At 40.9% G+C, this 26,934-nt stretch overlaps 1 protein-coding gene and 3 pseudogenes across 1 annotated transcript; all 4 read left to right on the forward strand.

Moving 5' to 3' along the window:
• Window positions 1-2,519: 2,519 nt before the first annotated feature.
• LOC132477522 (PRAME family member 8-like) lies at window positions 2,520-6,906 on the forward strand. The gene is made up of 4 exons (XM_060079918.1): window positions 2,520-2,583; window positions 3,737-4,056; window positions 4,502-5,074; window positions 6,085-6,906. Exons 2-4 carry the CDS (start codon window positions 3,770-3,772, stop codon window positions 6,641-6,643), a joined length of 1,419 nt encoding a protein of 472 aa, XP_059935901.1. The 5' UTR covers window positions 2,520-2,583; window positions 3,737-3,769; the 3' UTR covers window positions 6,644-6,906.
• A 7,239-nt stretch (window positions 6,907-14,145) lies between these two features.
• Window positions 14,146-14,811, forward strand: LOC132483577 (cytochrome c oxidase subunit 2-like; annotated as a pseudogene).
• Window positions 14,812-15,060: 249 nt separating this feature from the next.
• On the forward strand, window positions 15,061-15,764 carry LOC132483576 (ATP synthase subunit a-like; annotated as a pseudogene).
• A 1,591-nt stretch (window positions 15,765-17,355) lies between these two features.
• On the forward strand, window positions 17,356-20,913 carry LOC132502406 (NADH-ubiquinone oxidoreductase chain 5-like; annotated as a pseudogene).
• The last annotated feature ends 6,021 nt before the right edge of the window (window positions 20,914-26,934 follow it).

Consider the following 26,934-nt stretch of genomic DNA (forward strand, 5'->3'; position numbering starts at 1 on the left):
TGAAGACAGGGAATCAAGACAGGGTAGAAATGCGAAACCCAGGCTCCTCACCTGACCCTGGGAGTGCTGCTGGGCCCAGAATTGAGTGGGAAGGACGACACCTCTATGCACTTGTGCTCCCTCCTCCTCGATGCTCCGTGTGTCCCCTGAGCAAACAGGCTCTGAGTGGATGTGGACAGAGGAGGTTACACTCTACCCAGGGGAAAGGGAGAGGTCTGGGCTTTTTTCTAGGACATTCCAACACTTTGACCCCTCATAGCTCCTTGGATCTCACAGAAGCTATGATCCTATAGAAACATCCCTGGCTTGGACTCTGCTATTTGCCCATTTACACTGACATAACCTGAAGTCCATCAGTCAGTCCTTCCTACCACTTAGGTTGTCTGACAACTCGGGGGGCCTTCTGTACCCCTCACCTGAGGGAATCTACCAATTATTCACAGTGTGGAAGTGGGCAGGTTTCTCTTCCAAGCCCACACCTGAATCCACCAGCCTAAAAATGGGAGAAGAGCAGTGAACCTTTCATTTCCTGTGAAGGTTAATTGAGGTAGTGGATAAAAAGTGCTGACACGGGCCTCCTGGTGGCGCAAGTGGTTGAGAGTCCGCCTGCCGATGCAGGGGATACAGGTTCGTGCCCCGGTCTGGGAGGATCCCATATGCCGCGGAGCGGCTGGGCCCGTGGGCCATGGCCGCTGAGCCTGCGCGTCCGGAGCCTGTGTTCCGCAACGGGAGAGGCCACAGCAGTGAGAGGCCCGCATACCGCAAAAAAAAAAAAAAAAAAGTGCTGACACCATTGCTCACCACGTTGTGTTCAATAAACAGAGAGGTTTATGATTATCATTGTTACTAATCTCACTTCATTGCAGCTTATTAATAAAGGGGTTTGGTGGCCTGGGAGTTAAAATGTCTATTGAGTACAATCCAGTTTACCCCAATTTTATGCAAAGGTTATTTATACCTATAGCAGAAATGTGGTGAAAAGAATCTTCTGGAAAGATACCAAGGTGGAGAACACTCTTCAAAACTCCTAGCCTTCTTTGGCAGTTTTATAATTGAATTACTTGGACATCACAGTGAATGGAGGAAAGGAAGGCAAGAAGAGCTCTTAGGGGTGGAGGGAGGGTCACATTTTCTTTGCATACTGAAACTGCAAAAAAACTCCATGTGATGAAACCCAAGGTGGGAGTCATCCCTGACTGTGGCAGATCATTAAACACCCAATATAGCTTCTGAACTTTGTAGGGAAAGGTGTTGGTATTTGTGAACAGTGTTTGTTCACAAATATGAGAAGAACAAAATTTTATTTCTGTGCCTAATGGTGTCACTTTGATCAGAACTTGCGTTGAACTTTCTCAATTTTGAGGAAATAGTAATTATCAACATATACTTGGACAGGGGCCAATGGGGTAGTGATTCAGCTGCCAGAGGTCCTGGACAAAGGCTGTGGCTAATTGCCATCGGGGAGCGGCCTCTGTGGGAAGAACCTAAAAGAAAATATTTACTGGTAGCAGCCACCACGATGAGGACAGGGTTTGGTGCACCTTATCCACGTTCATGTCTCCCCCTGGGTCCAAGTTCCCAAACAGCGCACAGTGCCCACCCTCAGGGATCTCAGTCTTGGAAATGTCTGACTTCCCAGGACTCCCAGCCTCTCCCTCTGCTCACATTCTCAGATTTAGTCTTTTCTTGCCAGTTTGCTGTGCTAATCCCGTCTTTCTGTAAGGAAACACCCCAAACATGACACTATTTCCCTTTTTCATTGCTAAACTCCACCAAGAGAAAAGTCGTTTAGTCTCCCTCTTCCCCAAGAGAGAAAAAAAATATTTCACACTGTTTGGGTCATTCAAAGGGTGCCTTTAGGAATGGCCTACTCCACACTGCTCAGTCCCCACCCTTACTCCTTATTGTGATTTTGACCTGACTTCTTTCAGAGGAGCCCTGACTTTAGCCTGGGGGACCATGAACATCTCCAATTGCATTTCCCTTGCTCCCTGAATAGGCTCTTGATCTGCTATGTTTCTGTTGTAAAATCTAAGTGACAACTTGATACAGATAGGAGTTTATGTTGTTTCCTTTGGGAATGACCCCAATGTGTTTTTGAAGTTGCTTTAATTGTGGGACATTTTGATTAAGTTGATCTGGCCAAAGATTCCCCAACAATGATGCTTTCAAGTTTTTTCAATCTTTTCAATGTCAGGAACCAATAGTCTCTTCCCTGTCACACACCCTTGCCTATAACTGACCCTATTAGTAAAACTCAATCAATGTTTGTGCAGTGAATCAATGATTGAGTCCTTGAATCCCCTCCCCCCATTTATTCCCACCTGAATGAATACCAGATTCAATCAATTCATCTGGTTATAGGCAAAGATCCACTCAAGATTAACCTGATGGACAGTCTTGAATCTAATCAGGCATCGCTTTCTGATTGGATGGTAGTAGTTGCAAAGGGGGAAGATGTGATTAAAAAGCCTATAAAAGCCTCAGGCACCAAAGAAGATTTGCAGAAACTTCTTTCTCTGGAGTCACTGCCTGGGTTCTCCACCCCATCTGAGGTCTGAGCACCCTGCCACAACAGAGCTGGTAAGTTACAGACCTCACCTAAAGACACTCTCATCTTATCTATGGTCAGCAGGTTTTGAATGATGGCATGTAGCTATGGATGGCAGGGAGATTTTCTTTCTTTTCAGATGTACAAATGTAAGGCTTTGATTTTGCCTCTAAGTGTGGTTTTGCCTCTAAGTGTAATTTTGCCTTAATCCCAAACATGTTGATTTGTACTTTGGTTTATATCATTTAAAAATCTCTTGGGCTTCCCTGGTGGCTCAGTGGTTGAGAGTCCGCCTGCCTATGCAGGGGACATGGGTTCGTGCCCCGGTCGGGGAGGATCCCACATGCCACGGAGCGGCTAGGCCCGTGAGCCATGGCCGCTGAGCCTGCGCGTCCGGAGCCTGTGCTCCGCAATGGGAGAGGCCACAGCGGTGAGAGGCCCGTGTACCGCAAAAAAAAAAAATAAAATAAAATAAAATAAAATAAAAATCTCTTAACCAACCAGATTTTATTTTTTAATGAAAACATCTGTTTGGAATTTTAATTTTTTACATTAAAAAGCTTTAGTTTGCACAGGGACTTCCCTGGTGGTCCAGTGGTTAAGACTCCACGCCCCCAATGCAGGGGGCACAGGTTCAATCCCTGGTTGGGGAACTAAGATCCCTATGCCTTGTGGTGCGGCCAAAAGATTAAAAAAAAAAAAAAGATTTAGTTTGCACAAATGGTATTCATTTTAGGCATATCTGCTTCATCTTTCCCAATGCAGTTAACTGTGGAAACTGAGATTGGAGACTGTGTTGGGCCACAAGATGCTGCTATTCCCATAGTTTTAGGGCCCTAAGTGGTGGTCTGAAAGGCTTCCCCCAAAAAAGACTGGGGTCAGCCTTCGGGCTCATGGTAGCCACTTCCCAATGCAACCTAACTGAGCAAAGCAGTGAATGGAAATGGATGGACGAGTGGTTGGGTTTCTTCCTCCTTGGTACTTGTGAGAAGCTTGTTCTGGTGCCCACAAGGGCAAAGCTATGGCTTTGGGCCCACTGAGCCCAGAGTGGAATTCTGCTAAACAGGCTCTTCCACCACTGCCAGAGCAGTGACTTTGGCTCTGAGTTGGTTCTTCTGAAAGGTGGGGCGACCGAGTAAGGGGTGCTCATGCTTAACCTGAGAAAGATGCCTTGTTCCCTGCAAGTTTCCACAGGATTCCTTTAGGATCAGAGTCACGATGAGTGTCCAGAACCCCCTGAGACTCCTGGACCTGGCGGGAATGAGCTTGCTGAGGGATGAGGCCTCGACCATCACAGCTCTGAAGGATCTGCCCACAGAGCTCTTCCCCCCACTGTTCATGGAAGCATTCTATGGGAGTCGCAGTGAGACCCTGAAGGCTATGGTGCAAGCCTGGCCCTTTGTACGCCTGCCTCTGGGGGGTCTGATGAAGATACCTCATCTGGGAACCTTACAAGCAGTGCTGGCTGGGCTTGATATCCTGCTTGCACAGAAAGATCATCCCAGGTGAGTCTGAGCAAGGTAGCCTAGTAAGGTTTTGGGGAGCCCTGAAGAGAAAGCTGAAGTCAGGAGAGTGGATGGACAAGGGATGGACTGCAGGCTTCTGATGATGCCAATGAAGAAACACAGAGACTTGGCCATTGCTGAGCTCATTTTGGGAAATGCCTTCCAGCAGTGTATGAGTGCCTAAGATGTAGGGGAGTCTGAAAGTACATGTCTCAGCCAGGGATGCGTAAGGGTAATAGGTGTAGAAAGCCAGGAAGGATGGAAGGGGAAAGGAGATGGAGGAATGTGATCCAGAGAGGGAAGAAGAGAGCAAGACAGCAGGTGATGTCAGAGATGCGAAGTAAAAGCTCAAGTGGGAAGTCTGAATGTTGCCTAAATGCTGAGACTGTGGTTTCATTATGTGTGGATCTTAAACCATAGCTGCCAATCTGCTGTTTTCCCACAGGAGGTGCAAACTGCGGGTGCTGGATTTAAGGAATACCAGCCAGGACTTCTGGAGAATGTGGTCTGGATACAGTGTCCATGGATGTTCAAGCTCACTGATGGCACAAGTGGCTGAGGACAGGTCAAGGACAAAACAGCCCGTGGCTCCCTTGGAGGTATTCATAGAACTTCATCTCAAGGAAAGGACCTTGGATGGATTCCTCACCTACCTCCTCAGGTGGGTAGAGCAGAGAAAAGCTTCCATACACCTGTGCTGTAAGAAGCTGAGGATTCTTTCATTTCCCATGGAAAATATTATGAAGGTCCTGAGTATGGTACAGTTGGACTGTATCCAGGAGGTGCAAGTGAATTGCACCTGGCATCTGTCCACCCTGGCCATGTTTGCTCCTCTCCTGGGCCAGATGAATAAAGTGAAGAGACTCCTTCTCTCCCACATCCACATGTCTGCAACTGGGGAGCAGGAAGAGCAGCACTTTGTCCAAATTACCTCTCAGTTACTCAGGCTGCACCACCTCCGGGATCTCCATCTGGAATCTCCCTCTTTACTTGAAGGATGCCTGGACCAGATGCTCAGGTGAGTGTGCACCATTGGCCAGGTAACAGCGAACACAACACTAGAATATCCAAAGCACTGTCCCTTTTGCTTCTCTATCCTGAACTGTGATATCACATAACCACGCAAATCAAGGTAGGGGCCCAAACTGGGACAGAGCCTCTAGAAAGGGACACCCTGGTAGGAAGCTATGGGCTAGGGGTTAGGATCTAGTGGTGTGGGTATATGATTTCTTCTTTAGGAAGAGATAGCTTTGTTTAGATGACTTAGGAAAATAGGTAAAGGAAGGGGGCCTTAAAGAATGAAAACTCCATCAGGCCTGAACATTTCTAAATGGAAGCTCTGTGCGCACCAGTGTTGTGACCACAATGAGCCTGTCTCAAATTCCCTGTTTGCAAAAGGTCGTTTTTTGCTCCTGATGAGGTAATTAATATATGGATAATGCGTGATTCTGGAGATGATCATAATAGATCAGGAGCCTAAAGCAGAATAAAAACTGGTAGATGGTTTGCAGATGATGCAGGAATATAACTGAGCCCCTGCAGACTGGCAACCTCAATTGATGTCATGAGATCTTGCCCTGGTTGGTCCACTATGCACATCACCCAGAAGCCTTACCTGGCCTGAGCTATGCGTGCCTGTGGCCCAAACATGGGCTGAGGGAAACCTGAGTAGGAAGCATTTTATGTATGTATCTTACTATTAAAATTCAGTGATGCCCACTCTTTACTGAGACAAGATGTCAGGCTCTCCCCTGAGCGTGTTTTAGTGTACTCCATTATGTTCGTTCATCCTCATAAGAAGTGTAGTAAGTTTTTCTCTGCTTGACTGATGATGAAAGAGAGCCTTCAACTTGACTCAGTCACACAGGAAGGTGAAAGGACTCAGGTTAAAATGAGACTGGGCATTCTGGGTATTGATGGTTATCAGATGATCAGACTCACCTTGGGCTTGGGCAAATCACTCGTCTCCCTACTTGAAGTCAACTTCCACCTCGATTTCCAAGACCTAATTGCTCTGTTTCTCCCCAGGTGTCTGACAACCCCCTTGGACAGCTTCGCAATAACTCACTGCCTCATTTCGGATTCAGAATTGAGCCATCTGTCCCAGTGCCCGAACATCAGTCAGCTAAAGGGCCTGGATCTGAGTGGCGTCACCCTGACCTACTCTAGTCCTGAGCTCCTCCCAGTTCTGTTGGAGAAAGTTGCAGCCACCCTCCAGGAACTGTATTTAGAGCAATGTGGGATCATGGACTCTCACCTCGAGACCATCCTGCAACCCCTGAGCCACTGCTCCCAGCTCACGTTCTTCAGCCTGCGTGGAAACCTCCTCTCCATGGCCATCATGGAGAAGCTGCTGAGACACACCTCCGGGCTGCCCAGTTTAAGTCAAGAGCTGTATCCTGTCCCTCAGGAGAGTTACAGCTCTCAGGGCATCCTCCAACTGAGAAGATTTTCCCAGTGTCTGGCTGAACTGTTTGAGATTCTGAGAGTCTTAGGACGTCCCAGGATCGTCTGGATTAGTTCCAACCCCTGTCTGCACTGTGGAGATAACACATTCTATCATCCCCAGCCCATCATATACTGCTGAAATACCCCTAACTACTTGGGTGCATCTAAAAGCTTTCTTCTGAGCACTTGGAAACTGATATCTAGGACATAGTTCCATCGTGAAGGGAAAACAGACCCATGGTTTCAGACATCTGCTCAATGTGAATGGGAGAAGAGAAAGTGATGAAGGGGGGGTGCAGGAATGCAGAGGGAAAAGTTGACTCTGACAGATAATAGGCCTTTTGGGGAGATGTGTCTTATAGAGTCAGAAATATGAACCCAAATTTCTGGAGGTGGATTGAGTCTTGAGACCCACGTGTTGGAGTTATCCCTGGGCAGATGGTTGTAAACGAATGGTCAGAAATAAAGAGACCCTCAGTGTAAACTGACTGCTGCTCTCCATGCTGTATTATCCTGATTTCTCAGTTTATACTGCAGGAATCTCCAGATACTGATGGAAGAAAAAAATGGCTCTGAATTGTCTATGATCTCTAATCTTACCATTCCCACCAGTTCTTTAGTCTGGAGCATCTCTTACTTCCTTGCTTATTTCTGTGGCTGTTCAGTGGGTTAATACACACAAAGAGGAACATACTCAGTGGTCAATGAACCACTGGAGTGAAGAGCTCTTGGCAGGGCCTCACTGCTGGCTCAGGCCATGACCCTGGACATGAGCAGTCCTCATGGTTCTCCTGGTGGGTCCATAACTCTTAGTTCTTGAGTTTTCAGTGTGGGGGGAATGGGCTTTACTGCACAAGGCATGGCTCCCAGTTCTGGAAGGGGTCATCCACACTGCAGATAAGCTGAACCTCTGGACCCATGGTGAGTAATGGTCCTTCCTGAATTAATCCAGGTGGACCAGGGAAGTTATACGAATTTCTTTTAGCAAACTACTAAAATCATGCAGGCATGTGACATGGTTTTAGTGTTTTTATACCTCATTAAAAATTATATCCTTTCAGGACTTCCCTGGTGGAGCAGTGGTTTAGAATCCTCCTGCCAATGCAGGGGACACGGGTTCGAGCCCTGGTCCAGGAAGATCCCACATGCTGTGGAGCAACTAAGCCCGTGCGCCACAACTACTGAGCCTGCACTCGAGAGCCTGCGAGCCATAACTACTGAGCCCGTGTGCCACAACTATTGAAGCCTGTGCACCTAGAGTCCGAGCTCCATAACAAGAGAAGCCACCACAATGAGAAGCCCCGCTCGCTGCAACTAGAGAAAGCCCGAGAGCAGCAACGAAGACTCAACACAGCCAAAAATAAATTAATTAATGAATTTTAAAAAATGATATCCTTTCAGGGGCTAGATTATATCAATGAGAGATTGAATTTAGTCCCATAAAACCTCCTATGTCTCACCATCAGGGAAGACTAGATAGCATGTTTTGCCATCAGACAATCAGGATGTATAATGTATAACAAAACACTTGTGGGTGTACGTGACCTCCTGGCCTGTGGTAAGACTGTATTTGTCAGGGTTCTCCTGAGTAACCAACAGCGTACATCTGATTGCTGAGCAATGTGTCAGTGAGGGTTATCACCCCCTTCTCGGTTGAAAAATCCCCATATAACTTATCGTCTGCCCTCCATATCCTCATTTCCACACCCTTGGTTCCACTAACTAGATCCTGTAGAACTATATTTACTCTTGAAAAACTCTGTGTGTAAGTGAATCTGACCATTTCAAACCAGTGCTTTCCAGGGTCACCTGTATATATATTAAAGGAGATTTATTATGGGAATGGGCTTGCATGATTACAGAGGCTGAGAAGTCCCACAGCTTGCTGTCTGTAAACTAGAGAGTCAACAAAGCCAGTGATATAACTCAGACTGAGGATTAAGGCTGAGAATCAGGTAAGCGGATGGTGTGACTCCAAGTCTGAGGCCAAAGACCTGAGAACCAGGGAACCACTGGTTTAAGTTTCACAGTATGGAAGATTGAGAACCAGAAGGTTTGATGTTCATGGGTAAGAAGAGAGAGAAGGAGAGAATGTGCCCTCTTTGTTTCATGCAGAACCCAAGGATTGCATGATGCCCACCCATATTGATGAGGGCAGATCTCTTCACTCAGTGTGCTGTTTCCAATGTTAATTTCTTCCAGAAACACCCTCATCCAGAATTCATTTTTTACCATCATTGTTTTGCACAGCAATATTCATACACAAAAAATTTAACCATCATAGTGACCTTAACAAAGGGCATTCACAGAAAAGCTCCCTGCTGAGGATTCAGGGGCTGGTGTTGTTGACCCAGTAAGGGAGGGGATATAGGGTTGGGGGGACCTTAGGTAAAAGCTCAGTTTTCTTGTGAAAGAAAGACAATGCTACAAACCTAGTTTCTGGGATTTTTTTGTTTTGTTTTGTTTTGTTTCTGGGATTTTTGTAGGATCCAACGAAATGAGGCACTTGTGGGCTTGGCACCCAACCTGGCAAACAGTAAGACATTATTAAATGAGTCTTTTCCTTCATAGCAGAAGCCCCCAGGATTCTTTATCCCTCTAGCTTACCCTCTATTCCTTACAACAGGGGAGGAGAACAAACCCAGGACATGAAATGTGTCTCAGCATTTACATGCAGCCACCAATGAATCATGATTTACCAAGCTGCTCTAGTAGCCAGTGCAGGGAGGGTTGGGTGTGGACATAGGAGTGATTGGATTCATCTCTAGTTATAGACATTCTGAGCCTCAAGTCTCGTAGGCCACCTGCTGGTTGATCAGGCCAGAGGATATAAATTTGACCTGTTTGGCAGACAGCACAGCACGGTTCAGTATTTTTTTTTTTAATCTGCTGTTATGTAAATGCTAGTTGACTAAATAATTGTGCTGTGATTCATTTAAATATTAAAGATATAAATGTTCTTATAAAACTATAAAGGAAATTTAGTATTTTAAAGAATGCATGTGGGTTTAAAAAAATGTTTAACTTGATTTGGAGTCTCAAAACAAATAGGACTTAAAAACTGATTTGAAAAATCAATGAGCATTGGGACTTGCCTGGTGGTCCAGTGGTAAAGAATCCTCCTTCCAATTCAGGGGACAACGGGTTTGATCCCTGGTTGGGGAACTAAGATCCCACCCACATGCCGCAGGGAAACTAAGCCCACGGGCCACAACTAGACAGAGAAAACCTGAACACCACAACTAGAGAGAAGCCTGTGCGCGACAACAAAGAGCCTGCACTGCAACGAAAGATCCCGCGTGCCTCAAGGAAGATCCCAAGTGCCGCAACTAAGACCTGACGCAGCCAAAAACAAACAAACAATGAGCATTAATTTTTCTCCTTTAGAACACATTTAAAATAATAAAATTTTAGAGCTAGAAGGATTACAATTATATTTATAATAGTAGATTTTATTTATTTATTTTATTTTTATTTTTTAATTTGTTTTTGACTGCGTTGGGTCTTCATTGCTGCACACGGGCTCCCTCTAGCTGTGACGAACGGGGCCACTCCTTGTTGCGGTGCGCGGGCCCCTCACTGCGGCGGCCTCTCCCATCGCGGAGCACGGGCTCTAGGTGCACAGGCTTCAGTAGTTGTGGCACACGGGCTCAACAGCTGTGGCTCGCAGGCCGCAGAGCACAGGCTCAGTAGTTGTGGCGCATGAGCCTAGTTGCTCCGCGGCATGTGGGATCCTCCCGGACCAGGGCTCGAACCTGTGTCCCCTGCACTGGCAGGCGGGTTCTTAACCACTGCGCCACCAGGGAAGAGAAAGCTTTCGACAAAATTCAACACCCATTTATGAAAAAAACTCTCCAGATAGTAGACATAGAGGGAAACTTACCTCAACATAATAAAGGCCATATATGACAAACCCACAGCCAACATCATTCTCAATGGTAAAAAACTGAAACCATTTCCACTAAGATCAGGAACAAGACAAGGTTGCCCACTCTCACCACTATTATGCAACATAGTTTTGGAAGTTTTAGCCACAGCAATCAGAGAAGAAGAATTTTAAAAAGGAATCAAAATAGGAAAAGAAGAAGTAAAACTGTCACTGTTTGCAAATGACATGATATTATACGTAGACAATCCTAAAGACGCTACCAGACAACTGTTAGGGCTAATCAATGCACAGAAATCTCTTGCATTCCTATACACTAATGATGAAAAATATGAAAGAGAAATTAAGGAAAAACTCTCATTTACCATTGCAACAAAAAGAATAAAATACCTAGGAATAAACATACCTAAGGTGAAAAAAGACCTGTATGCAGAAAACTATAAGACACTGATGAAAGAAATTAAAGATGATACAAACAGATGGAGAGATATACCACATTCTTGGATTGGAAGAATAAACATTGTGAAAATGACTGTACTACCCAAAGCAATCTACAGATTCAATGCAATCCCTATCAAACTACCAATGGCATTTTTCACAGAACTAGAACCAAAAATTGCACAATTTGTATGGAAACACAAAAGACCCCTAATAGCCAAAGCAATCTTGTGAAAGAAAAACGGGGCTGGAAGAATCAGACTCCCTGACTTAGACTATACTACAAAGCTACAGTAATCCAGACAGTATGGTACTGGCACAAAAACAGAGATATAGATCAATGGAACAGGATAGAAAGCCCAGAGATAAACCCACACACATATGGTCACCTTATTTTGATAAAGGAGGCAAGAATATACAATGGAGAAAAGACGGCCTCTTTAATACATGGTGCTGGGAAAGCTGGACAGCTACATGTAAAAGAATGAAATTAGAACACTTCCTAACACCATACACAAATATAAACTCAAAATGGATTAAAGACCTAAATGTAAGGCCAGACACTACAAAACTCCTAGAGTAAAACATAGGCAGAACACTCTATGACATAAATCACACCAAGATCCTTTTTGACCCACCTCCTAGAGAAATGGAAATAAAAACAAAAATAAACAAATAAGACCTAATGAAACTTAAACGCTTTTGCACAGCTGAGGAAACCATAATCAAGACGAAAAGACAACTCTCAGAATAGGAGAAAATATTTGCAAATGAAGCAACAGACAAAGGATTAATCTCCAAAATTCACAAGCAGCTCATGAAGCTCAATATCAAAAAAACAAATAACCCAAGCCAGAAATGGGCAGAAGACCTAAATAGGCATTTCTCCAAAGAAGATATACAGAATGCTAATAAACACATGAAAGGATGTTCAACATCACTAATCATTAGAGAAATGCAAATCAAAACTACAATGAGGTATCATCTCACACCAGTCAGAATGACCATCATCAAAAAAATCTACAAACAATAAATGCTGAAGAGGTTGTGGAGAAAAGGGAACCCTCTTGCACTATTGGTGGGAATGTAAACTGATACAGCTACTATGGAGAACAGTATGAAGTTTCCTTAAAAATCTAAAAATAGAACTACCATACGACCCAGCAATCCCACTACTGGGTATGTTCCCTGAGAAAACCATAATTCAAAAAGAGTCATGTACCACAATGTTCATTGCAGCTCTGTTTACAATAGCCAGGACATGGAATCAACCTAACTGTCCATCAACAGATGAATGGATAAAGAAAATGTGGCACACATATATACAATGGAATATTACTCAGCCATAAAAAGAAACAAAATTGAGTTATTTGTAGTGAGGTGGATGGACCTAGAGTCTGTCATACAGAGTGAAGTAAGTCAGAAAGAGAAAAACAAATACTGTATGCTAACACATATATATGGAATCTAAAAAAAAAAAAGGTCATGAAAAACCTAGGGGTAGGATGGGAATAAAGACGCAGACCTACTACAGAATGGACTTGAGGACACGGGGAGGGGGAAGGGTAAGCTGGGATAAAGTGAGAGAGTGGCATGGACATATATACACTACCAAATGTAAAACCGATAGCTAGTGGGAAGCAGCTGCATAACAGAGGGAGATCAGCTTGGTGCTTTTTGACCACCTAGAGTGGTGGGATAGGGAGGGTGGGAAGGAGAAGCAAGGGGGAGGAGATGTGGTGATATATGTATATGTATAGCTGATACTCTTTGTTATAAAGCAGAAACTAACACACCACTGCAAAACAATTATACTCCAATAAAGATGTTAAAAATAAAATAAGAAATGTACATCTCAAATCTTTCCACCTCAGACTCCCACATTTTAATAATTCTCTTTGTTACATGGCTTTTACAATTTCTCATTTTCCATTTTTAAAGTGAATAGAAATAGTCTTTTCATGCCAATTTGTGCTGTTGATCCCAACTTTCTGGGAGGAAACACCCTCAAAGATGACTGTTTCCTTTTAGTCACTCCCTTTAATATCTAAACACAACCCAGAGAAAAGTCTTTAAATCTGACTCCTCCCCAAGAGAAAAAAAAAAACACCTATATTTTAGACTATTTGGGTTATTCACACTGTCGCTCTAGGAATGCCCAGCTCCACTCTGCCCAGCCCCCACCCTTACTTCTCATTATGATTTTGGCCTTACCTCCTTCAGAGAAGTCTGGACTTAAGGTTGGAAAACCAATCACGTTCCCCAAAGGAGTTCCCTTGCTTCTTGAATAGGCTCCTGATCTCCCATGTTGCAGACAGAACACACAAGTGACACTTGATAGAGGGACACATTTATTTTTTTCCTTTGGGAACAATACCACTGACTTCATGAAGCAGTTTTAATTCCAGGACATTTTGATACTTTTTTTTATGGCTAAAGATCCCCAAACAATGATGCTTTAAAATTTTGTTTTTCCTATCCACTATCACAAATGGATAACCCTTCCCCTGTCTCACACCCACAGTAGGTAGAGATGTTGACACACGAGCATATTTTACATCAGTCACTATAATTATTGCTATCCCAACAGGGGTAAAAGTGTTTAGTTGGCTAGCAACACTTCACAGGGATAATAGTAAATGGTCCCCAGCCATGATGTGGGCCCTAGGTTTCCTCTTCCTTTTCACAGTTGGTGGGTTAACAGGTATTTTCCTAGCTAACTCATCATATATTGTTCTTCATGATACCAACTACGTAGTTGCATTTTCACTATGTACTCTCAATAGGAGCTGTCTTCGCTAACACAGGAGGGTCTGTGCACTGATTCCCACTATTCTTAGGATATACACTCAACTCAACATAAGCAAAAATTCACTTTGTAATCATATTTGTAGGCGTCAACATGACCTTCTTCCCCCAACATTTCTTAGGTCTATCTGGCATACCTCGACAATACTCCAACTACCCAGATGTCTATACCACATGAAATACCATTTCATCAACAGGCTCATAACAGTAGTCATGTTAATAATTTTCATTATCTGAGAGGCATTCACATCCAAATGAGAAGTCCTAACAGTAGAACTTACTACTACAAATTTAGCATGGTTAAATGGATGTCCTCCACTATATCACACATTTGAAGAACCGACTTAACATCAATCTAAAACAATCAAGAAAGGAAGGAATTGAACCCTCTTTTACTGATTTCAAACCAACACCATAACCATTATCTCTTTCTCTATAAATGAGGTATTAGTAAAAATTTATGTAATTTTGTCAGAGTTAAGTCACAGGTGGAAATCCTCCATATCTCTATGGCATATCCTTTCCAACTAGGATTTCAAGATGCAACATCGCCCATCATGGAAGAATTACTACAATTTCACAACCACACATTAATAATTGTCTTTTTAATTAGTTCTGTGGTTCTTTATATTATTTCACTAGTGCTAGCAACTAAGCTAACACATACCAGCACAATAGATGCACAAGAAATAGAAACAATTTGAACGGTTTTACCAGCCATTATTTTGATTTTAATTGCCCTGCCATCATTACGAATCCTCTGCATGATGGATGAGATTAATAACCCATCCCTTACTTTAAAAACTATAGGTTACCAGTGGTATTGAAGTTATGAGTACACTGACTATGAAGATTTAAGTTTCGACTCCTATATAATCCCAACATCAGACTTAAAACCAGGGGAATTATGACTGCTAGAAATAGACAGTCGAGTAGTATTACCCATAGAGATAACAATCCGAATTCTAATTTCCTCCGAAGATGTATTGCACTCGTGAGCCGTACCCTCCTTAGGCCTAAAAACAGACGCAATCCCAGGATACCTAAATCAAACAGCCCTAATATCAACATGACCAGGTTTGTATTACGGACAGTGTTCAGAGATTTGTGGGTCAAACCACAGTTTCATGACTATCGTCCTCGAACTAGTACCGTTAAAATACTTGGAAAGATGATCCCCATCAATATTATAAGTTCATTAAGAAGCTAGGTAGCGTTAACCTTTTAAATTAAAGACTGAGAGCTAAGACTCTCCTTACTGGTATGCCACAGTTAGATACATCAACATGATTCATTACCATTTTATCTATGTTTCTAGCACTGTTTATTATATTTCAACTAAAAATCTCAAAATACCCTCATTACTCTAACCCAGAATCAACACACACCAAAGTACAAAAACAGTCCACCCCTTGAGAAACAAAATGAATGAAAATCTATTTGCCGCTTTCATTGCCCCAACAATAATTGGCCTCCCTCTAGACATTTTAATTATTATATTTCCAAGTATTTTATTTCCAACGTCAAATCGACTAATTAATAATCGCATAAACTCTCTTCAACAACAACTAATCCAACTCACATCCAAACAAATAATAAGCACCCACAATCACAAGGGGCAGTCTTGGTCATTAATACTAACGTCACTCATTCTATTTATTGGGTCAACTAACCTTCTAGGGCTGCTGCCCCACTCACTCACACCCACCACACAGCTCTCAATGAATATAGGAATGGCAGTTCCCTTGTGGGCCCGCACCGTGATTACAGGTTTCCATAACAAAACAAAAGCATCATTGGCTCACTTCCTACCATAAGGAACACCCCCCACCCCCACCCCCACCCCCACCCCCCGCCTCATCCCTATACTAGTAATTATCGAGACTATCAGCCTATTTATCCAACCAGTAGCATTAGCTAGCAATTGACAGCCAATATTACAGCAGGGCACTTGTTGATCCATCTAATTGGAGGGACAACTCTAGCACTAACAAGCATCAGCACTGCTGCAGCTTTTATTACATTCATCATTCTTATCCTACTTACTGTCCTCGAATTTGCCATTGCTCTAATTCAAGCCTATGTATTTACTCTCCTAGTAAGCCTTTACCTACGTGATAATACATAATGAGCCACCAGACCCATGCATACCATATAGTAAACCCCAGTCCTTGACCTCTCACAGAGCCTTTCAGCCCTCTTAATAACATCGGGCCTAATCATGTGATTCCACTTCAAATACTTATGTTTCTAGCACTTCAAATATTACTAATATTTGGCCTACTAACTAACACTCTAACAATATATCAGTGATGATGAGATGTCATTCGAGAGAGCACTTTCCAAGGCCATCACATACCAATCGTCCAAAAAGGGCTTCAATATGGGATAATCCAATTTATTACCTCAGAAGTCCTCTTTTTTGTCAGCTTATTTTGAGCCATCTACCACTCAAGCCTCGCCCCTATACCTGAATTAGGTGGGTGCTAGCTGCCAACAGGCTTCGCCCTCTAAATCCACTAGAAGTACCGCTCCTCAACACTTCTGTGCTACGAGCTTCTGACGAGTCTATTACTCGAGCCCACCACAGCCTTATGGAGGGGAACCACAAGCATATACTCCAAGCCCTTTTTTTTTTTTTTTTTGTGGTACACGGGCCTCTCACTGTTGTGGCCTCTCCCGTTGCGGAGCACAGACTCCGGACACACAGGCTCAGCAGCCATGGCTCACGGGCCCAGCTGCTCCGCGGTATGTGGGATCTTCCCGGACCGAGGCACAAACCCGCGTCCCCTGCATTGGCAGGCGGACTCTCAACCACTGTGCCACCAGGGAAGCCCTCCAAGCCCCTTTTATTACAATCACCCTAGGTGTATATTTTACATTCCTACAAGCCTCAGAGTATTATGAAGCATCCTTTACAATTTCAGACGGAGTATATGGATCAACTTTCTTCATAGCCACAGGATTCCATGGACTGCACGTAATTATTGGGTCCATCTTCCTCATTATCTGTTTCCTATGCCAATTAAAATATCACTTCACATCCAACCATCACTTCAGCTTTGAAGCCACTGCTTGATACTGGCATTGTGTAGATGTTGTATGACTATTCCTTTACGTATCTATCCATTGATGAGGCTCAATTCTTTTAGTATTAATTAGTATAATTGACTTCCAATCAGTTAGCTTTGGTGTAGCCCGAAAAAGAATAATAAACTTAATACTGGCCCTATTGACAAACACAGCACTAGCCTCATTGCTCGTACTCATTGCTTTCTGACTCCCCCAGTTGAATATTTATACAGAAAAAAACAAGTCCTTATGAATGTGGGTTTGACCCCATAGGATCAGCCTGCTTGCCTTTTTCTATAAAATTCTTCTTAGTAGCAATCACATTTCTTCTCTTCAACCTAGAAATTGCCCTCCCACTGCCCCTCCCCTGAGCAACTCAAACAAATAATCTAAAAACAATACTCACCATAGCCCTGCTCCTAATCTCATTATTGGCAATTAGCCTGGCCTATGAATGAACTCAAAAGGGACTAGAATGAACTGAATACGGTATTTAGTTTAAAATGAAAGAAATTATGTCGACTCATTAGATTATGACTAAGTTCATAATTACCAAGTGCCTTTAGTATATATAAATATTATTATAGCTTAACATATCTTAACACTTAATATCCTCATTATTATGTTTAGCAGGCATAATATTCATCATGGCAACCCTAATGATCCTAAATTCACAGTTCACCGTAGCCAGCATAATACCCATCATCCTGTTAGTGTTCACAGCCTGTGAGGCCACACTCGGATCATCCTACTAGTAAAAGTACCAAACACATACGGCACTGACTACATACAAAACCTTAACCTCCTCCAATGCTAAAATGTATTGTCCCTATGATTCTATTAATACCCCTGACTTGATTATCAAAAAATAATATAATTTGAATTAATGCTACAGCCCATAGCCTACTAAATTAGCCTCACAAGCCAGCTTCTCCTTAATCAGTTTAATGATAACAGCCTTAATTTCTCATTAATGTTCTTTTCTGACTCATCTACACTGCTATTGATCTTAACAATATGATTCATACCACTAATATTAATAGCCAGCCAATCTCACCTACTCAAAGAGTCACTGACCCGACAAAAACTATGCATCACTATAGTAATCATATTACAAACATTTTTGACCATAACACTTACCGCCACAGAACTAGTTTTATTTTACTTTATATTCGAGGCTACGCTAGTTCCTTCACTCATTATCACCACTCGATGGGGTAACCAGACAGAACGCCTTAATGTAGGACTCTACTTTTTATTCTACACACTAGTCGTGTCACTCCCACGTCTAGTAGCATTAGTATACATCCAAATCCCTACGGAATCTCTAAATTTCTTAGTACTCCAATACTGAACTCAAGCGTTACCCAATTCCTGATCTAATGTCTTCCTATGACTAGCCTGTATAATAGCTTTTATAGTACAAATACCCCCTCTATGGCCTCCACTTTTGACTACCCAAAACACATGTAGAAGTCCCCATCGCAGGCTCTAGAGTCCTTGCAACCATATTACTAAAACTTGGGGGCTACGGCATATTCTGAATTACAGTAATACTTAACCCACTGAGAGAATTCATAGCATACCCCTTTCTTATGCTTTCCCTATGAGGAATAATCATAACCAGTTCAATCTGTCTGCACCAAACAGACCTAAAATCACTTATCGCATATTCTTCCATCAGCCATATAGCACTTGTCATTGCAGCTATTCTTATCCAGACGCCTTGAAATTATATAGGAGCCACCACTTTAATAATCTCCCATGGCCTCACATCATCTCTACTATTCTGCCTAGCAAACTCAAATTACAAGCGAATGCATTAGCCGAACAGTAATCTTAGCCCAAGGCCTACAAACCTTCCTCCCACGAATAGCCACTTGATGACTGCTAGCAAGCCTAACAAACTTAGCTTTACCCCCAACTATTAATCTGGTTGGAGAGTTGTTTGTAGTTATATCGTCCCTCTTATGATCAAAATTTAACGTTATCTTAACAGGAGCCGACATTGTAATTACAGCCTTATACTCTCTCTATATATTAATTACAGCACAATGCGGTAAATACACACACCATATTAACATTACACCCTCTTTCACACGAGAAAATGCCCTTATAGCCCTTCGTATTTTACCCCTCCTACTCTTGTCACTAAACCCCAAAACCATCTTAGGCCCTCTGTATTGTAAATATAGTTTAAAAAAAAAACACTGGATTGTGATTCTAGTAACAGAAGACTGAAACTTCTTATTTACTGAGAAAGTATGCAAAAAGTGCTAATTCATGCTCCCATACCTAACAGTATGGCTTTTTCAAGCTTTTAAAGGATAGTAGTTATCCATTGGTCTTAGAAATCAAAAAATTGGTGCAACTCCAAGTAAAAGTAATAAACCTATTTTCCTCTTTCACTCTGGTCACACTGCTTATACTAACGATCCCAATTATAATAACTAATACAGATCTTTACAAAAGCGACAAATAGTCATCATATGTAAAAAATACTGTCTCATATGCTTTCATTACCAGCCTAATTCTAACAATAATATTTGTCCACACAGGCCAAGAAATAGTTATTTCAAACTGACATTGGATCACTGTTCAAACCTTTCAATTAACACTTAGCTTCAAAATAGATTACGTCTCGATAATATTCGTACCAGTAGCGTTATTTGTCACATGGTCCATTATGGAGTTCTCAATATAATACACACACTCCGATCCCTACATTAACTGGTTCTTCAAATATCTACTCCTCTTCCTCATCACCATGTTAATTCTTGTTACTGCCAACAACCTCTTCCAACTTTTTATTGGGTGAGAGGGAGTCGGAATTATATCTTTCCTGCTCATTGGGTGGTGATATGGGAGAGCAGACGCAAACCACGGCCGCTCTCCAGGCAATCCTGTATAACCGCATCGGGGAGACTGAACTTATTGTACCAATAGCATGATTACTGTTTAACCTAAATGCATGAGACCTGCAACAAATTTTTATACTCAACTTAAATCACTCAAATCTCCCCCTCGTAGGACTCATACTAGCTGCAGCTGGAAAATCAGCCCAATGTGGACTTCACCCCTAAATCCCGTCAGCAATAGAAGGCCCTACTCCTGTCTCAGCCTTACTCTACTCAAGCACAATAGTTGTAGCAGGAATCTTCTTGCTTATTTTATTTTACCCTTTAACAGAAAACAACAAACTTATTCAAACAATAGCACTATGCTTAGGAGCCCTTACCACCCTATTCACCTAAAACAACATTAAAAAAATTGTCGCTTTCTCCACTTCAAGCCAATTAGGCCTAATAATGGTAACAATTGGCATCAACCAACCCTATGTAGCATTCTTACACAACTGCACACATGCTTTTTTTTAAGGCCATGCTATGCATACGCTCCGGATCTATTATTCACAGCCTGAACAATGAACAAAGTATTCGAAAAAGAGGAGGCCTATTCAAAGCTATACCTTTCACCACAACAGCCCTTGTTATTGGAAGTTTAGCACTAACAGGAATGTCTTTCCTCACTGGCTTCTATTCTAAAGAGCTGATCACTGACGCTGCTAACACGTCTTATACCAGTGCCTGAGCCCTGCTCATAATTCTAGTTGCCACTTCCCTCACAGCTGTCTATAGTGCTCTCATTGTCTTCTTCCCACTACTAGGACAACCTCGCTTCTCTCCCTTAACCTCAATAAATGAAAACAACCCACCCCTAATTAACTCCATCAAATGCCTATTAATTGGAACTGTTTTTGCCAGGTTTATTATCTCCGACAACATCCTCCCAACAACGGTCCCCTGTACCTAAAATTAACCACCCTTACAGTGACCATCCTGGGCTTTGTACTAGCACTTGAAATTAATCTTAACACACAAAACTTAAAACTTATTTACCCTTCAAATACCCTCAAATTCTCTAGTCTTTTAGGGTATTTCCCCACTGTCATGCACCATTTACCTCCCTACCTAAACCTATCAAAAAGCCAAAAATCAGCATCCTCCCTCTTAGACTCAATCTGACTAGAAAATATTTTACCAAAACCCACATCCCTTATTCAATTAAAGCTCTCCATGCTAGTCTCAAGCCAAAAAGCCCTTATCAAATTATATTTCCTATCATTCCTTATTACCTTCATCCTTAGCTTTTATTTAATTATCACGAGTAATCTCCATAATAACCACAACACCAATAAACAGTGACCAGCCCGTAACAATTACCAACCAGGTACCATAACTATATAATGCTGCAATCCCCGTAGCTTCCTCGCTAAAAAAACCAGAATCACCAGTGTCATAAATAACCTAGTCTCCCAGCCCATTAAACTGAAACACAACTTCCACCTCTTCATCCTTTAAAACACACAGTACCATTAAAAACTCTATTACCAATCCTGAAAGGAATGCCTCCAAAACAGTCTTATTAGAAACCCAAACTTCAGGATAATGCTCGGTAGCCATAGACATTGTATAACCAAACACAACCTATATTCCTCCTAAATAAATCAAAAACACCATCGAGCCTAAAAATGAATCACCAAAATTCAACACAATCCCACACCCAGCACCACCACTCACAATCAACCCAAAGCCCCGATAACTAGGTGAAGGTTTTGAAGAAAACCCACAAAACTAATCACAAAAATAACACAAAATAAATACATGTCATCATCATTCCCACATGGATTCTAACCATGACTAATGACATGAAAAATCATCGTTGTCATTCGACTATAAGAACACCAATGACCAACATCCGAAAATAACATAAATAAAAATCATCAACAATGCATTTATTGACCTCCCAACCTCATAAAATATCTCTTCATGATGAAATTTTGGTTCTTTATTAGGTATTTGTTTAATTCTACAATTCCTAACAGGCTTGTTCCTAGCAATACACTACACACCAGACACAATAACGGCCTTCTCATCAGCAACACACATCTGCCAAGACGTTAACTATGGATGAATCATGCAAACGGAGCTTCCATATTCTTTATCTGCCTTTACATTCACATAGGACGTGGCCTATATTATGGATCCTACACCTTTCTAGAAACATGAAACGTTGGAATTGTTCTGCTGTTTACAGTTATAGCCACTGCATTCAAAGGCTACATGCTACCATGAGGACAAATATCATTTTGAGGAGCAACAGTCATTACCAACCTTCTCTCAGCAATCCCATATATTGGCACTACTCTTGTCAAATGGATCTGAGGTGGCTTTTCTGTAGATAAAGCAACACTTACACGATTTTTTGCCTTCCATTTTATTCTCACTTTCATCATTACAGCACTAGCAGCTGTACACCTACTATTTCTCCACAAAACAGGATCCAGCAAACCCCTGGGGAATCCCGTCCAACATAGACGAAATTCCATTCCACCCCTATTACACAAAGACATCTTAGGCACCCTGTTACTAATTCTAGCCTCACGAATACTAGTCCTATTCTTACCCGACTTACTAGGAGACCCTGACAACTATACCCCAGCAAACCCAATCAACACAGGACCACACATTAAACCAGAGTGATATTTTCTATTCGTATATGCAATTCTATGATCAATCCCTAACAAACTAGGAGGAGTCCTAGCCCTAGTGCTTTCAATCCTAATTTTAGCCTTTATCCCAATATTCCACACATCCAAAAATGAAGTATAACATTCTGACGCCTTAGCCAATGCTTATTTTTTGAGTGCTAGTAGCAGATCTACTAACACTAGCATGAACTGGAGGACAACCTGTAGAACACCCCTTCATTGTTATCGGACAACGAGCATCTATTTTATACTTTCTTCTAATCCTAGTACTAATGCCAGTAACTAGCATCATTGAAAAAAATCTCCTAAAATGAAGAGTCTTTGTAGTATATCATGTTACCCTGGTCTTGTAGACCGGAAAAGGAGAACAGCACACCTCCCCAAGACTCAAGGAAGAAGTCCCAACCTTCGCCACCAGCACCCAAAGCTGGAATTCTACTTAAACTATTCCCTGAAATTTTATTATAGGACATTTACAGAGCTGTTAAGTACTATGTCTGTATTAAAACAGCCCATCTTATCACAAACTATTAAGTACATCATGCATAACTGTACTACCATATCAATAAGTACATATACCCCATATGTACATATTACATTATATGTATAATCATACATTGCATTATTTACCCCATGCTTATAAGCATGTACATCATATTATTAGTATTACATTATTAGTATTACAGATTATTAATCATACTTAGCACATTATGTCAAATCACTTCCAGTCAACATGCATATCCCATCCATTAGATCAGGAGCTTAATCACCATGCCGTGTGAAACCATCACCTTGCTTGCTATTACTATCCATATTGGTAAAACCCAATCAGTATTTGTGGAGTGAATCAGGGAACAAGGCTTTGGCTCCAATACCCCTGGGCATATACCCTGAGAAAACCATAATTCAAAAAGAGTCATGTACCCCAATGTTCATTGCAGCTCTATTTACAATAGCCAGGACATGGAAGCAACCTAAGTGTCCATCAACAGATGAATGGATAAATAAGATGTGGGACATATATATACAATGGAATATTACTCAACCATGAAAAGGAATGAAATTGGGTCATTTGTAGAGATGTGGATGGAACTAGAGTCTGTCCTACAGAGTGAAGTAAGTCAGAAAGAGAAAAACAAATACCAAATGCTAACACATATATATGGAATCTAAAAGAAAAAAAAATGGTTCTGAAAAACCTAGGGGCAGGACAGGAATAAAGACGCAGACGTAGAGAATGGGCTTGAGGACACGGGGAGGGGGAAGGGTAAGCTGGGATGAAGTGAGAGAGTGGCATGGACATATATACACTACCAAATGTAAAATAGACAGCTAGTGGGAAGCAGCCGCATAGCATAGGGAGATCAGCTCGGTGCTTTGTGACCACCTAGAGGGGTGCGATAGGGAGGGTGGGAGGGAGACGTGGTGGGAGGGAGATGCAAAGGGAGGAGATATGGTGATATATGTATATGTATAGCTCATTCACTTTGTTATAAAGCAGAAACTAACACACTATTGTAAAGCAATTATACTCCAATAAAGATGTTTTTTTAAAAAAGAACATATATATTTAAATAACAATGAAAGCATTATTTATAATATGTCATTGAGTTGTTATAGTTGCACAGTGTAAAGGGGATGTGCGTACATATCATATTGTATATGAACATGTAGGCTATGGCCACTTAATAGTGTGTCCAATAAAATGTGTGTTTGTATGTATGTAGAAAATAAAAATTAAAAAAAAATAAAGTCTACGATTTGATGAGTTTTAACAAATGTATACACCTGTGAAACCAGCACCACAATCAAGACACAGTATATTTCCATTACCCTCAAAAGTTCCTTTGTACCCTTTGCTCTCAGTCACCCCTACCCTGGCCCCCAGTAACAATTAATGTGGAGGTTTTTTTTTGTCACCATAGATGTACATTCTAGCATGCCACATAAATGGAATCATACAGTATGTTGTCTTTTGTGTCTGGCTTCTTTGACTAAATGTAATACTTTTGAGAACAACCTGCATTGTGTGTGTATAAGTGGTTTCATTCTTTTTATTACAGTGTAGTATTCCATTGTATGGACATAACACACTTTATTCATCTCCTGGTGGACAATTGGATTGTTTCTAGGTATGAATGTTATAAAACAAGCTGCTGTGAGCATTATGTACAGCTCTTTGTGTGGACATATCACTTCTTTTATTTTGGGTAACTGCCTAGGAATGGGATTCCTGGGTCAAACAATAAGCTTATGTTTACCTTTATAAGAAACTACATTTCCCTGATAACTAATGATGTTGAGAACTTTTCATGTGCTTAATTTCCACTTGCATACCTTCTTTTGTGTTCAATTTTTTCAGCCAATTTTTTTCTTATTATTAAGTTGCAAGAATTTTTAGACATACTCCAGATAAAAATCCTTGTTCGATATATGTATTGTGAATGTTGTCTCCCAGTCTATGCCTTGTCTTTTTATTTTATTAGTGGTGTCTTTAGAAGACCAAAAATGTTTAATTTTAATAGTATAATTTATCAATTTTCTCTTTCATCCTTTGTGAGTTTGTGTCCTATTTGAAAAAATCTTTGTCCACTCCAAGCTTGCAAAGACTTTAAGTTTTTTCCTAGGCGTTTTATCGTTGTAACTTTTACATGTAGATCTGTGGTCCATACAAGTTAATTTTTATGTATGGCATGAGGTAAGTTTTAATATTTATTTTTTTCCCATGTGGATATCCAGTTATTCCAGCACCATTTATTGAAAAGACTTTTCTTTCCCCATCAAATTACCTTGGCACCTTATCAAAATTATGACATGTGTGGGTCTACTTATGGATTCTCTATCCTCCTGCCAACACCATGCTGTCTCAATTACTGCAGCTTTGTATTAAGTCTTGAAATCAGGTAGTATGAATCTTCCAGAATATTCTTCTTTTACAAAATCAATTTGGCTAAACATGGTCATTTGCATTTCCATACAAATTTTAGAATAAGTCTGCTAATTTCTACCAAAAAATCTGGTGGAATTTTGATTAGGATTGCATTGAATCTATAGATTTAGAGGGAATTGACATCGTAACAATTTTGAGTCTTTTAGGGCCTGAGTATGATGTATCTCTCTTTTTATTTAGCTATTCTGTAATTTCCTTCAAAAATGTTTTATAGTTTTCAGTGTACAGGTCTTGAACATATTTTATTAAATTAACCCTTAAGTATTTCATATTTTGGATGCTATTGTAAATGGAATTTTTATTTCAATTTCCAGTTGTTTGTGGCTAGTTACTAGCATAGAAACAGAATTGATTTTTTCGATTGACCTTGTATCCTGTGACTTTGCTAAGTTCACTTAGTTCTAGTAGCTTTGGCATGGATTCTGGAAGCTCTTCTTTGTAGATATTCATATTGTTTGCAAATAAAGACTGTTACCTCTTCCTTCCCAATTTGTGTGGATTTTCTTTCTTTTTGTTGCCTTGTTGCAATGGGTAGAGTCACCAGAGAACTACGTTGAATAAAAGATGTGAGAGTATGCATCTGTACCTTGTGCCTAAGGAGAAAGGATTCAGTCCTTCAAAATTAAGTATGAATTTGGCTATAGATTTTTTTCATAGTGGCCTTTATTATATTGAGGAATTATATTTTATTCCTATTTTGCTGAGAGTTTAGAAAAATCATGAATGGATAATTGAATTTCATCAAATGCTTTTCCTGCATCTACTGAGATGATCATATGTTTGTTTGTTTGTTTTTTTGTTTGCTTTTGTTCTATTGAAATGGCTAATTCTACTGATTGATTTTCAAATGTTAAACCAATCTTGCATTCCTGGAATAAGTCTCTCTTAAATCACTGGAAGAGATATAGGGGTATGGAATTGGCAGGAGGGGAGGGATGGGGACACATAGCAGCCCTAAGATGGGTGATGCATACATATGGGCCTTCATTTTACTATTATTTTTTCAACTGTATACATATATGTGTGTGTGTGTGTGCATGTGCATATACATTACATATAGTCTTGTTTGTATATATAGTTCATAATAAAATGTGTTATAATAATAATATTAACAACAATACGTTAATAAGTTTTGAAAACCAAGACCAAAAAGGACACATTTCTAGAAAAATATGACATGACAATTTTGGTGCCAGAAGAAACAGAAACTGGAATAGACAAATTAAAGAAATAGAAATGGTAATCAATGAGACTTCCCTCCCCCAAACCTGCAGGCTCAGATGTTTGATGTGATTTTTCCACTCCTTTGGGAAATTCCTGCCTTACACAAGTTGTTCCAGAAAATACAGAGAAAACTGTGCAATTAATTTCATGAGGCTGTCTGTAACTTATATTTCAAAGCTGAATAAGTACATTAGAAGAAAAGTAAATTATAGGCCCATTTGGCAAAAATTCTTAATTCAGCTTACTGAATCCAACAGTGTATTAAAAAGTAATATATCATGATTAAGGTTCATTCTAGGAATATAAGACAACCTCTGAAAAATCTATCAGTGTAATTCACAATGACAGGCTAAAGAAGGAAAAGTATAGTTTCCTCCAAAATTCAGAAAAGAATTTTATAGAAATCAAACCTTATTTTTGAATAAAAATTCTTGGAAAATGAAATGTCATATACAAAAAACTCGTATTAAACATCAGATGCAATGTAGAAACTTGAGCTAC

This window comes from Mesoplodon densirostris, chromosome 2 (genome assembly GCF_025265405.1).
Source record: "Mesoplodon densirostris isolate mMesDen1 chromosome 2, mMesDen1 primary haplotype, whole genome shotgun sequence".
In the NCBI taxonomy this organism is placed as follows: domain Eukaryota; kingdom Metazoa; phylum Chordata; class Mammalia; order Artiodactyla; family Ziphiidae; genus Mesoplodon; species Mesoplodon densirostris.